Source organism: Onychostruthus taczanowskii, unplaced genomic scaffold, assembly GCF_017590055.1.
Source record: "Onychostruthus taczanowskii isolate IOZ18803 unplaced genomic scaffold, ASM1759005v1 scaffold33, whole genome shotgun sequence".
In the NCBI taxonomy this organism is placed as follows: domain Eukaryota; kingdom Metazoa; phylum Chordata; class Aves; order Passeriformes; family Passeridae; genus Onychostruthus; species Onychostruthus taczanowskii.
In genome coordinates, this window is record NW_024500683.1 from 8,287,127 (window position 1) to 8,301,744 (window position 14,618).

Here is a 14,618-nt window from a genome sequence, read left to right on the forward strand (position 1 = left end):
CATGCTTCTAAAGAAAGAAATTCTCTCAAAATCTTCCAAGTGATTATAATGCTTAAATTAAAAACTGAGGTATACACAATATGAATAAAACATACCAGTATGAAATCATGATTAAAGTCAACTGTAAAACCAAAAGGATACAAACTGTCCCCTAACATTTGACTGAGCAATTTTAAGGCAGGGAAATTGACTCCAATTTCATCAAACTTGATGTAAATATAAGACCACATATTTAACTGCTGTTAGATATCCTGAAAATATTATGCAGCTCTATGAAATACTATTATACCATTCAGTTTCAACACATGACTTGCTCATGGCTGTGGCTCAGCCTATGAATTATATTTTAATACATGTCTTACCCATAATAGAGACAAATTATGACGATTATGATTATGTAATATAGTATGGATATAAACAAAACAAAAGAAAAATAAGAACAAAACAACTAATTATCAAGTGAGAGCACATGCTGGAAGAAGTTGACAGAAGAGCAAGACTTAAAAGATTTCAAAGGCAAGAATATGCCTAAATATGGGCTAAACACACACTTCAAGATTTTATTAGCCCTTATAATTTAAAATCAGTGAGCTCTTCCTGCTAAATGATACCATACAAATATCAAGCCTTTTAAACCAAAGACACTTTCTGCATAAGGTAACTTCAGAAAAGCCAGATCAATGCTTTGATTTATAGGAAGAAACAGAAAACCTCCGAATGCCTTTGCAACAACATCAACTTCCCCTATTTTTCACATGTTCTAAGGTGTACTATTTCAAAGTGCAAAGTCAATGGATGTATACAGGACAAATATTGGAATATAAAAATTAATGTTGCTTATATCCCTGTATATATTTTCCATTCAATTGACAAATTAGGACTCTTGTTGAAAATGCTGCTAATTAAGAAGAAGGAAAAATACTGGAAATTGAGAATCATTTGCCAGCATTTAATCATTATGAAAAACTATTATTATATATGTCATTAAAGATAAATGTATTTAATGAGTTGAAAAGCAGTGTGGTAATAAATCTGATAATTTGGAGCAGCCTCCTGAATTTAATAATGAATTCTGGAAGCTAATCAACTACCAAAACAGAGCTGGGGTATTTAATCTCTGTATTTCAAACTAGAATAGATAAATTTCCCTTACAAAGACAACAGATTAAAAGAAAGTGAGGAACAAATATAAAACTTCATAATAAAAGCACATGATGTGCACTGACTTCTAATTAGTTAAAACTTAATAAGATTTATAAGCAGCTACAAAAATGTTCATGGTAGCAGATGACAAATATGCTCCTGCAAGTAGGATAAACACATTTTTGCTGTATTCTTCCAGTTTAAATACCACTGAACATTTACGTGCTGAACTAATTGAACCATTAATCAAGTATTCAGGAATGATTTTGCTATTGCAACACAGTACTAATAACCACATCCATAGATGATCAACCTCTTCTTTACAGGATCAGGGAATCATAATCAAAGTGGCTTGGAAGTGACTTCCAGAGGTCATCTAGTCCAGCCTCCTACTCAAAGCAGGGCTCTCACCAGCACCAGTGGCTCAGGTCAGCTGTGGCCGTGTCTCCTCTGTCTCCAGAGCTCTGATGGAGCTCCAGCACCCCCAGGCAGCCTGTGCCAGTGCTGCACCACCTCCCACTGAAGGATCTGCTCCTCAGTTCCAGATGGGATCACCCATGCTGTAGTTTGCAGCCGTTGCTGCCTCACCTGCCCCTGCAGAGGAGAGTTTGGCTCTGTCATGTCCATAACTGCCCTGCCAGTGGTTCTGGGCAGCTCCCAGTGCCTCCTTGGCTATCTCTTGGTGGGAGTCAACAAAGCCAGCTCCTTCAGCCTCAGCTCACGTGTGCCCCAAACATATTTACACTTTTGTGCTGGACCCCTTTCCCTTCCTCACATCTCTCTTGAATTTGAGAGCTGCTGGCCATCAAACTGAGCATGACTTTACAGTTGCAGCCTCAACAGTGCCTGGTGAGATAGATTAACTTCCCTCAATCAATGGAATTTTTTCTGTCCAGGTTGTCTACTGGATTAAACCTTTCTGTAGGTGAATTGGATTAGTGCAGAAGGAGTGACCAAAGTAGATTTGTGCTTCTTTGGTCTGTGATTCAACTGCAAGCCTTTTTCTCTTCTTCTGAGTAGCTATACATGTCCCAAAAATGTATGAAGAAAGTTGAAATAGGTGGCAAGGTTATGATGGCACAAAGGGATAAAGGCACTTGGAAAAGATCTTGATGCCTCGTAGTTAATCATTCCAGAATTTTCAGAGTGGACATAATACTAGTATTGAGCCTTGCCCAGAAGACCTTCAGCACATTTGAAATGGCAGAACTGAGCTGGAGATAAGGGAAATGGTCATTCTGGTGAGGTCACACTGTTCTGGAAGGGCACAAAAGATGTGATTAGTTATACCAGCAAGACCCTGAAAGATGTGCTGGTCAAACTGGAAAAGGGAAAGAGTGTGCAAACTGAGATGCCAAAAGGCAGAAATCATGCCTGAGTGAATCATGTCTTCAATTTAGACCTGATCCTGGGCCCAGTTAATCACGCTTTGACCTCAGTAGAATCTCCTTATAGACAGGAAAAAATATTACTGCAACTACAAAGACTGCAACCTGAGAACCAGAAAGTCAGAAGGAAACACCAGAAACTGTGGAAGACTTGGAAAAAACCCTAGAGACAACACAGCAAACCAGACTGTGAGCTGAGACACAATTAATATAAATGCTATTTAGTCCGGTTTCTCCCAATAAGGAAGGTGCATTGTCCACACAATTGCATGAGTTAGTAGGGACCCTTGACTCATTTGTCTGGAAAAGCCAAACCAGATGGCACTCAAAGGACAGAGGAACATCAAGTGACTTCAAGTAACTAAAAATCCTTCTAGTTACTGACCCCACACAGCAAGTCAAGAGATTTCTCCAATTTGAGCTCATGCCCTGACATTCTCAGGGAAGCTGACATCCTCTCAAGCCAAAGGGTAAATTCCCAAAGGCAGGAGTCAGTCTGACTCTCTTGCATGGCTAGACTCTCTTTAACATTAAAAAAAAAAAAAAAATTAAAAAAAAATTTTAAAAAAGAACCCCAGCACAATATTAAAACATTAAACTATTACCAAAAAGTTCCAAAAGTGACCAGAATAACAAGTTAACAAGTTATTTTTTTCAGACTTTGAATATAGCACGGCATTTTCCAATATCAGTCAGGACCTCTATGTCTCACAGAACAGTAATTTCCAATTTTTTAATGCTTTCATTTTTGACTTTTGTTAAACCAAGTCAGAAATTAATGAAACTGAATGAGCCCTCTGGGTCAGTTAGAGTGATCCCTTCTGCAACACAATGGTCCCAATACTGGTCCTTGCTTTTTTCACATCTGACAGGAAATTCATTTTCTAATTATGCTTTTAAGTTAACTAATGTTATATGCAATACCTCTTAAAAGGGACATGATACTGCCCTTATAATCCAAAAACTGAAAAGGTAGCCCATATATGGAGTCCTTTGTAAAAGGGAAATGTACCAACAGGTAAACAATGCATCTCTTTAATCTTTTCATACTTTTTCTCTCATTTCAGAAGTGATGATCCTTCATTAGATAACAAGTCAGAAAGAGTGATGCCTAAGGAACAACAGTGAAAGGCAGCTTAGTAAAACCATTTTTTTAATGAAGAAATAGAGGTGGCTAAAGATAATGAGATAATGAAGACTGAGGAAGTACAGTCTTGAAAACTTGTGACTAAAGAATCATGACAAGATATGCAGTTACCCATATTACATACTGCTTCTCTTCCTGTTCAGGCGAATAGTTAGCAAAGTTGGACTTAATTTCTTGTTCTCTGCAATCTTTATCTTCTGTTACCTCACCAGCCAAATCTCTCTTTACTTCTCAAGTCACCAGAAGCTTAAGAAAGATCCAAAATAGGAACTCTTCTGTATAGTATTCCAAAATTCACTCAATTTCTGTAAAAGCTCTTTTTAAAAATACCCAAGTAAGCCTGAACATTGCTAAAGTAAATTTGTATTTCCTCAGAACAAGTTTCTGTTACAGGCTGCTTCCTCTATGTATGTTTACCTATGATATTAACCTTCCTCATGGAAAATTCTCAGTGACTTTACTGGGAGTTTCTCAGAAGCAATGAACATTTCATATTGCTGTGAATCCCAGACTAGAGTGGATTTCTTATCCACAATATCTTCAATCATAAATTTAGTCTTTTAAGAAAATTTGAGTGGCAAAAGTATTTCAACACAAGATAGGAAATCCTGGAAATCATTTTCAGAAACCAAGTAGCCATGCTTAACATTTGTTTTTAAATTCTCAATGAAGAATTGCATTTTCAAGTGATGGTAACCCAGTCAAGGTCAAAGGAAATTCCTGAATTTATTTCATGTGGCACGGACATTGCTATTTTGCTAAAGGTGGAATTTTCTATTGCATATATACCCTTAAATATATATCAGTGTTCTTCCCAAGATGGGAGACATTAACTTTTCATGCAGTAGTTTGGATGGATGCATTTTGTAAATGAAACTTTTCAAAGACTCTTTTTGGAAATGCCCCAGGGAGAATTGAAAATGTAGTAAGTCAATAAATGCACCTATAAAGATCCACATTAAACAGAAGTTTCATCTTCATTAGTTCTTTGCATCTGTGCAAAGTCAGGTGTACAACCAATAATCAGAATAGTATGATTTTTACAGCTCCTTTCTCTTGCATAAATGACTGCAAGAAGTGCTGAGGAGAAAACATAATCTAGGTCTGGGAAGTCTGATGCTAATAATTCAAATGATCTCGAGGCTCCATTGATTTCAATGACCTTACCCAATTTAGACTAGCTAGGAATCTAACATTTCCTGATTAACTTGCTGTCATGATGAGTTGCTCTTAAAGGAAAGCAGAGATCTGCCTCATCTGCTCCACACACACACCAGAATCATATGGAGAGGCAGAAAGTCAAAAGAGTTGGGCCACCTCCTTAAGGTCCAAACGTTACAGAAATGGCCAATGAAAATATTAATTAAAGAACAAATTGACCCAGCTGCTGTGCAAACTGGCTCCATATCCTGAAAGATTCAGAAAGCAAAGGTTTTCTCTAGAGTCTAAACAGCTCATTACCTGATGGTTTTGTGGATCAGTAGTACTGTGGGAAAGTGCAGCACCTGGAAGGTGCCCATCGCCAGGAGGTTTCCCAGCCTCGGTGCCAGGGGAAACATGGGATGTGGTCAGCAGCTGAGCACTGATGGGACTGTAGCCATTGGAAGGCTGATGAACGTTGCTTGAGGCAGCAGCTACTTCATCTTCATCACCGGAGTCCGTAATCAGGATAAACTCAGCCTTAAAAAGGTCATTCTCCTGCATTTCTCCTTTGCTTGAATTACACCCCAGGGACTGGAAAGCCGTTCGCGTGCTGCCTGCACAGACAGTGGACACACAGTCTTGTTTGGCCCCACTCTTTAAGACCAGCTCATCAGAGACTGCATCAGGCTGCAAAAGATACAAGGAAAAATATCCCAATTAGCTACATTTTATTTGTGTTCCCCAAAATGTGAAGCAATTTTGGCTTTAGGTAGTGGCTGTCTCTGCACTACCAAAAGTGCAGTAGGCAAATGAAGAATTTAGGCATGAGTACTCAGCAGAAGCCACTTCCCCAGGGAGTCCCAGCTCCGAGCCCCCAGCCAGTGCTGTGGGGGCTGCCTTCCCAGCAACTCACAGAGCAACGGGGGGCTCTGAGACAGCGGTGGCCCCAGACATGGAGCACGGGAACCGGGAAGGAGGGTGCAGCCGAGCCGAATGAGCTGTCAGACCGCACTACACCAGACACGATGGGAAGGCGCCCCGACCGCGGGATCCACGGAGCACACAATGCTCCTCAGAGGAGTCTGACAGACAAATCTGGGACAAAACCTATACATATTAATGAGGGAACAAAGGCCCTTAAGACAAGGCATTCTTCGAAGAGAGCAAACAGACTCGGAGGTCAGAGAGCTTTGCTGTATGTTCAAGCTTCGCAGCACAGACCACAATTGTTCCTCGTATTTTCTGCAATTTCCACATCCAGTATGTCACTTCTCAAGCATGCTTTGGGTGAAAGCAGGAATAGTGCAGACTATACACATGGCACACATATCATTAAAGCATGCAGTATCGAACCTGCTATTGCAAATCATGTTTCCCTCAAAGGAGGAATCAGGTAAATGAATAAACACATTGTGTTCTGCAAGAGGAAGCCTCCAGATGGGGCTCATATTTGACTGCTGCTTGAGAAACCTTGTAATTACAAATTTCCACTTCACTGTCAGCTCCATGAGTCCTGGAGTTCAGTTCTTAGAAAAAATACTGGACCACAAAGGGGGATATCACCACTATGAGTTTGAGAGAGTTATTTTGATTATCTGATGTTGGTTGTCAAAACATTGTTCCGGTTCCAGACATTTTAGAAGAGGGACTAATCTGTGCCATGAAGGCCTCACAACTGCATCAACAGCCAGAAAAAGTTTCCTCTGTCTATAGAGAAACACATGGAATGGATGACAGGAAGACCTGATTCTGCTTTACCCTGGGCATTAATTATAACAAAACAAATACTGTGCCGCTGTAAAAGTAACTAATGAGTTAAACCAACTGGAGGTAATATTCCAATGCATGTCTCTTCAAATACATCCATCATTTGCCCAGACCTAACCCGTCTTTCAACAGATAGGTCACTGAAATACTGGAACACGTTCAGGTTGGAGGGCTGTGAACTCCTGTGAACAGTTTATTACATGGAAAAGCACCCAGAACTACAGCCCCAGCAACGTCCCAGGGAAAGAGCTGTTACACAAAAGCAGAATGGCCATAAGCACTAATATTAACCTGAGGATTGTGGTAGCCTTTCGAGCAGCATGGAGTAAAATAACACATTAATTGTTGTGAGGCAGGAAACAAATAAACAAAGGGCTGACTAATGGAAGGAGAGCCGGGAATGTTGTGCTGCTGGCTTCACTGTTGCAGGAAATCACAGGGAGAAGTTTTCAAAAATCAAAAGCTCGCTTCCACTTTGATGCATTACTATGCAGCTATGAAAGGAATTGGCACCTTTCTGGAAGTCACAGCACTGGCATTTGCTGAAACCAGGATCCAGTGAACAACTCCTGGTCAATTCCCATGTGATCACACTCCTTGCACACCACCCTTGCTGTCATAAAGGAAGGAATCCCCCTCACCTGCCATTGCATGACTGACAGAGCACAGAATTGAGATGATCAAGGGTTTCCTTACAATATAAAGCCTGCCAAAGGCAAAGCAAGCTATTGAGCACTCGCCTTCTCTTGCACAATGATTCCACATCTTGGTAATTAAACCAAGCACAAGCCAAGAAACCATTCAAGGGAAAGGGCTTCAGTTCAGCAATGCTCAGAATAAAATTTTCTTTATCTTTTGTAGAAGTGGAAAAAGTAATGCAAAAATAAATCTACCTTATTTACAATTTTTTGGTTGCTCAGATCCTTTGGTTCCTCTGGAATTGTCACAAGGAACTTAGAGATATCCACAACCTCAAAATGAGTCGGAAGCTGTCCAATGGATGGTACGAATGTGAAGGTCAATGGTTTGGTCCCAGATTCTTGAGAAGAGACCTACAAAACACAAATTAATTCAACTTCTTTATCCAAATAAAGACAATTTTTATCAGAGTTGAGATAATATGAATAACATGAAATAATGAATCTATATAACTTACATGTCTGTTTTAACTCTATCTGTCATTGTTTTGGTAGGGTTTTTTAACTGGTTGTGTATTAAAGCCTTATTTAGCAGACAAAACACTGCCTTGGTTATACTCATCAACATTCTCTATATTCTAGTGGTATGGCTCAGCAGACAGGGGAACTTTTGTTTGATAGCTTGTTATTATTTCAATTTTCCATAACAAAATCAGGAAACCACATTTAATCCATTTCAAGGCTGTTTTTATCTTTGTTTAACTCCACTTTATAGAACAAAAATTCAATTATACCAGTGTATCCAGGCAAATTACAGCCCCTAGAGTATTTACTTAACAAAAACCAAATTGAAAAAAACTTTTGCTCTGAAAAAAAAAAGCAAAATATGTTCACATTTCTAATGTAAATGCAGCTAATTCTGAGCAATATCAGAAATAAATTGCAATTTAAGTATCTTCTCCATTTTCTTTGGGATTCCCAGCCACATACACCAACTAGTTGCTTGTCTGTCTGCTTATTTCTCCCTCCCTCTGTTGCCCTCTCAGTAGGACTGTGTATGTAGGGCCTGAATGCACCAAAGACAAGAGAGACTAAATGAAAGCAATTTCACCTAAATGTTCGATTTTATCACAGTGCTCTCTGATCACCTGAATCCCCTTCACAGGAGCTGGAATAGGGAGAAGAAGTCCACATCATCATAAAACTCTCAGTTGCTTTGCCAGATATCAGGAAGAGGAACTGCACATGCCTTCGCCAGGAAAACAGAGGGAACCACACCCCAAACCACTGAACCTGACATGCTGACTTTCCCACTACTTGTTGGTGTAAAAAATTAATTTTTTCTGATTCACAGCTATAAAGTACATTGATATTCCTTTGTTATATCTTATGTAATTCTTATGACTGTTGTCTTTTCAATGATAACTAATATGCAAATTGTTGAACTGTATTGAATCATACAGGAAAACATGATTATTGCCTCATCTTCTCTTTTTTTTTTTTTGCTTGCTTGCTTGTTTAAAGTGAAACAAATTGAAGAGCTATGACTCTCATTATGCTTCTTTGTAATTTGCATCCAAAAGTAAATAGCAATTATGGAACAGAGTAGAATTATGGTTTACATTACTTGATCATCTTGTGGCTGGAACATTAAAATGATGGACACAGATTTCCAGCTTTAAAAAACTCTAGGCAAATATTAGTTACCTCGACTAACAGCTGTCTCCTGGAGTGCTTGGGCAAAACAGAGGCAGGTTATATGTAGAAATGCTGCCAGCTGCTCTTTCCTCTACCGTTTGGAACAACTGTGCTCTCTCAGACACATCCAGGTGTGCAGGTACAAGGTACTCTCCTACTTTTACTTCCCCCTCCACTTCACACAAGTGACCAAGCACCAGAACATATAATGCATGGCCTGAATCAACAGTGAAAGAATAACAGCTAAATGCTGCACCATGCCAGGAGCTCGGGTTGTTATTTGACGTGAAGGAGAAACAACAGCTCTGTCCTTCTCTCAGGAGCTAAGGTACTTGAGTCTGACCATTGCTTTTCATAACAGACCAACACAATTTTTAAATATTATTAGCCAGCACAATAAACCCTTGGTCCTTGTGCCTGATGAAAGCCAGCCGAGTACCATCAGTACTGAAGGACGCGCTGGCAGGCGAGCGGCTGCCAGTCCCCACGGCACAGCCAGGGATGCAACTCCAGCCCAGCCCCTGCTGCACCCAAAGGGCCTTCAAGGGGCAGGAGCACCACATCAGCATCAGTGATTTCTGCACAGCTGACACAATTCACTGCAGTCTTACACCCTGCCTGGGTCTACACTAAAATCAGCTAGAGATGCCCTGTGCTTTCCTGAAGACCTGTCGTTTTGCTTTCATCTTCTCTCTCTAATTAGGAAGCGCAGCTGATGACTTTGACTACCTTGGTTGTCTTTAAAAACATTTTCCCCCTCTACCTCACCCTCTAGTCATGCTCTTGTTTTGACACTTGACAGCAGCTGTTCTGTATCACTGGATATTCTTGAGTCAGAGGGCAAAATATTCCTTAGAAACAGGAAGAGAGGGAATAAGAGTGCAAATAGCAAGCCCAAACAAAAAACAGATTTATGGCAAATTCCAATATAATGTGTCAACATTGCTAAACTCCCACTATTTTATCTGCATATTTGTAACAAGGAAATACAAACACAAAATTAGACTAGAGGCTCCAGGCTGTTGCACAGTAATGGAGATATCTTGATATCACCTTATTTTGTATGTCTTACCCTGCACTTCCAGTTTTATTGCTTTGGTGGAAAAATTACAGAACACACAAAGAAAACCTTGCTGTCTTTGGCCTAAAGACATTGTGGAAATAATCACCAAAATTGTTTGCAAGCTAAAACTATGATTGGAAAATACATAAAAATGGACAAACAAGATTTATTTTTTTTGTCAGGTGGGAGATGCCATTAAATCATGGCATTATTTATATTCCCCTAGCGTATATTATTTTAGAATTTAGAAAGCATACGCAAGCAAATACAATTACTGCACTTCAGACAGTTTCAAGTTGCTAGATACCGCACTAGGCAGTGACAGGACTGTGCTCCTCTTAGTTTCACTCACAGCAGTTGAGAAACAGGTACTTCCAGCTGGTAAAACTGGTCATGCAATCTAAGCTGCTTCACAGAAACCTAGACAAACAAATATCACATGACTAGCCAGAAAACACAAGCATTGCCAATGAGGGAAAACAAAAGAGAAATATTTGTTGCTTTAAATTATTTTTAAGTGCTTACTTTCATTTTATATATTTTTTTAAAAATAAGTAAAAATACTTTGACATTTTAAAATTTAAATTTTCATTTAACAATGCAAAGCAGAGGAAATGTTGCATACCACTTCCTTCTTTAAGGTAGGAAAAAGATTTTTGCACCTTTTTAATATACTCCTCTCATTTACCATCTCTCTCTCTCAAGGTTTCTAACCTTGAAGAACTGAAAAGAAATGAACAGGCTGGACTTCCAGCACTTCATCACATCTATTAATAGCCACTCTGATATGTAGAGGTAAAAAAAAAAAAAAAAAAAAAAAAGCTTAAAATTCAAATATCTATTAAAAAATATATATTAAACTTCTTATCATCTTATCTTTGTAATCAGTAGTAACAGCAGAGGTAATTCAATATCATACATTCCTTGCTGCTGGAATTCACTTGAATCAACACAGTTACAGTGGCAGAAAAATACCAAACGTGGCATCTATTGAATTCAATACTAAGGAATAAGGAATTCTGGTTTATATTATATAATCAATCTTATGCACATGAAATAACAGATTGTTTATAACTGCAGTCTTCACATTAATTCATTTTTTGAAGAAGACAAATTATAGATTTTAATATAAATAACCTTTGAATATCCATTGGTGTCTATTGACAGCTACATAATATATTGCCAAAAAGCTTCAAAATGAAAAATTTATTCTAGATGACTTCCACGAGCTCCTATGTCATCAATTTACAAACAGGTTTGTTGCATAATTAATACCATCAATTTACAGCTGCCCTGGGGATAGTAACTTAAATTATATTAATTACTGTTTTCGTTACCACAGCTTCTGAAGTCTTAGTTGTAGAGCCCATTTTTATTGTCTTGGTTACCTTATGAACACAAACAAACACTTCTATTTAATCTCTCATATGCTCTATATGCACTCAGCATACTGCCTATTTTGTAATTTAAATAGAGGTTCTATTGCCAATGACTGCTTCTCAGGACTTCCTTCTGGAATACAGATTGCTAAAGTGAAATTCAATATGCTGGTTCACGTTACCATTTCTTCCACTGATTTGTTAATGTAAGTCATTCCATTAATAAAACAACGCCCCTAGAAAACCTCATTCTAGAAACATCCAGTTCTTCCTTTGAAAATATTTATTTGTTTAAAGGACAGAAAAGGAAATTATGAGTAAATAATAGCAAAATAACAAGTGTGTATATCGTGGAATAGAAACATGTTGACTGAAGCACTGTTTTGGTCAGAGCACAAATTCACATGCCCACAATTCCTGAGTGATAAACATAGCTCTGACACTCAGAGAGAGCACAGCTAACACCATTCACCCAGCTAGGGAGAGGGGCCATCCAAAAACACAGTCTGAGTTCTGTAATCTCTCCTTAAACTCCTTTTCTATGTTCAGACTTAAGTCAAAGAGAAAGAGACATTGCCTTCTCCTCGAGACAGAAAAATCCAGTCAGAATGAATTATCAGTGAATGAGGTGTAAGAATCTTCAGCCTATCTTCATATCCTGACTCATTATAGCTATCACCTAATGTGGATTAGCTGTTTATTGTGTAATATGAGCTCTGGCTTTTCTAAAACCTTTTACAAACAGCAGCAGATAATCATCTGAACACCAACTTTCTCTCTGTGAAACTTCAGAGGAAAAAGCTAAACCCATTCCAAAAGTCCAGAATGAAATTATAGTCAAGATGAAGTTTGTTCCAAAGTTACCAGGGATAACTGTGGTCCAGAAGCTTCCCCAAGCTTTATGATGTGCCCATTTTATCACCTTCAGCAAATCATTTGTGCTTCTTTCATTACATCAACACACACTCAAATGCAGACAAGTATCTTTTGAAAATTAATGTGTGATGTGTGTAAAGCACTAGAAAGAGCAAATGAATAAGAGTAAAAAATTTTAATCTATTATTCAAAATGCAAGAGCTCATTCAGATTAAGTGGTTTTTTTCAAACATCGTTTTAATTAGCTCTTCAGCCCAGCAGACTTTATACAACTGTAATTGCCCTTTGATACTGCTCTACACATATGCAGCTAAGTTTGATGAAAAGTAAGTAAAAATAACATTTCATTTCCTCCTTTTGCTAAGGGCAAGTAAAATACCTTGCTTGTTATACTTGCTTGATGTAATTAAATACAGTGCGACTAAATGCTCATAAAATATTAGACCCTAAGATGATCTAGGTCTTTAAATTATATTTCTAGTGTCACTAACACCCTTAAACTGCTTATTTGCTTTCAGTCTCTGAAACTTCCTAAGGAGCAACATCTCCCAAGTTAAAACACTGTAACATCCATCACCTATGTACAAAACCACAGCTAGGTTGTCCCACACCCAGACTGCCCCTGGTTTCTCCCTCAGCAGGTAATCACCACTTCCTTCTGGCTGTCCTGTGTTTTCATTTTGCTATGTGGATCAACCAGAAATTAGGCTGAAATCTTGTTGCTGATTTTGCACTAGTGAGGCCAGGCTTGCCATCTGGCCTTCCACAGAAGGCAGTCAAGGACTGACAAAAGTAGACTGAAAAAATTTGAAGGCAAAAGAAAACTTATCAAAAATCAAAACAAAACAAAAAACTGGTGCTGTCTAATCCATGCACATGGATTGTTTATCAAATATTTTTATATTGATCATTGTCAGAAGACTTCTTGGGAAATGTGAGACCTCAGATCAAATCCAGTGCCTGTAGATAAAGAAAAATATCTACCTTGAAACTGGAGTCCTTACAAGGTCATAGGATTTATGCCTTCACATGTAAAGCATTCATACTAGCACATTAACAGAAACATTTAAAAACTGATATACATAGTGTATGCTTATGCAATGTCATGATACCTCTGCCCAACAAAAAAGGCTGCACACTGGTTAGTCCCATTAGTATAGTGGAGAGGCAAAACAGATCCTGATTTTCCAGTCCATTTTTGAACAATTCCAACTTGATTACTCAGTGAGAAATTGAAAATTAGAATTTATTCTTTTTTCCTGCAAGTTTCTTGCAATTTCAGCCCTGTAAGAGTCCCAAAGTGCTGCTGTTATCCTCAAAGCAGCCTTAAAGCACGTTCTCATTAATCTATATGACATAATTCCCCTCATTGTGTTTTCCCAAAAGCTGCCTATCAATAAGAGGGTATCATTTTCAAATCAAGCAGTAGAAGGATAAATAAATCCCTTCTTACATCTGTCACAGCTGAGACATGAGTCTTGTGGGATGATGCTAGCAAGGAACTTCAATTTTATAGTATCACACATCAGCCATTTGCCTTTTGGTGTCACAACATGTCTGAGTGGTTGAGGGGCAGAGGGGTTTCAGCCAGAGCTGCTCCCTCCCCACAGAGCTCAGGCTCTGTGCCACCACGTTCACATTACATTCTGCCACCACACCTGAGCACTGCCAGTCCTGCCTGCCACAACTGAGGAGAACCAAGCCCAGTGGTGCAGCCACCACAGGTGAGCATCTCTGCTGTTCTCCTTCCAAAAACACATTGCAGAGCAAGTTTGGGAACACACCAGTGATGTTGTCAAAAGCAATGCATTTTGGAAGCAGTTGGTGCCCAGCATCACAGCTGTGCCTGCACATACCCCTGTAAGTCTTGAAAACTACACCCTCTTATTGATAGAATGACAGAATAGTCTGAGTTGGAAAGGACCTGTAAGGACCAATCAGTTCAACTCATTTTTTGTGTTGTGAGTGGCCAGGGATTGAACCCACAACCTTGCATTCTTAGCATGTGCTTTAACCAACTGAGCTAATCTCCTAGCAGACCATTAATTTTGTACAATGGATTAACTACAGAGAAAAAGGATATATATGTGCTAATTCTACAAGTCATGCTATCATAGCTTGAAGGCTGTTGAAGAAAAACAAGGGATTTTAAAAGATGCTTCCAAAGTACAAGGACAAGATAATAATAGAAGCCTTGAAAGTGCAAGTGTGGAATAGAAGCCTTAGGGTTACAAGAACAAATCATTAATAATAAGTTGTTGTTCACTACAAGAATGTAACCTTGGTTACATTCTTGTAATTAAGCTATTAAGGATAACAGAGCAAGCAAAGAACCAGTATGTGGCATACTTAAAACATATCAAACACCACCAAATT

General features: G+C 38.7%; 1 protein-coding gene across 15 annotated transcripts in view; it reads right to left on the reverse strand.

Moving 5' to 3' along the window:
* LOC121339097 (muscular LMNA interacting protein) overlaps window positions 1-14,618 on the reverse strand; it is a 103,444-nt gene that overhangs the window by 53,664 nt on the left and 35,162 nt on the right. For all 15 annotated transcript variants that reach the window (XM_041410617.1, XM_041410622.1, XM_041410621.1 and 12 more), the window contains exons 2-3: window positions 7,482-7,640; window positions 5,140-5,508 (exon numbers count right to left, since the gene is read on the reverse strand). In XM_041410617.1, the coding sequence (XP_041266551.1) occupies window positions 5,140-5,508; window positions 7,482-7,640 (528 nt within the window). The remainder of the gene's footprint in view (window positions 1-5,139; window positions 5,509-7,481; window positions 7,641-14,618) is intronic.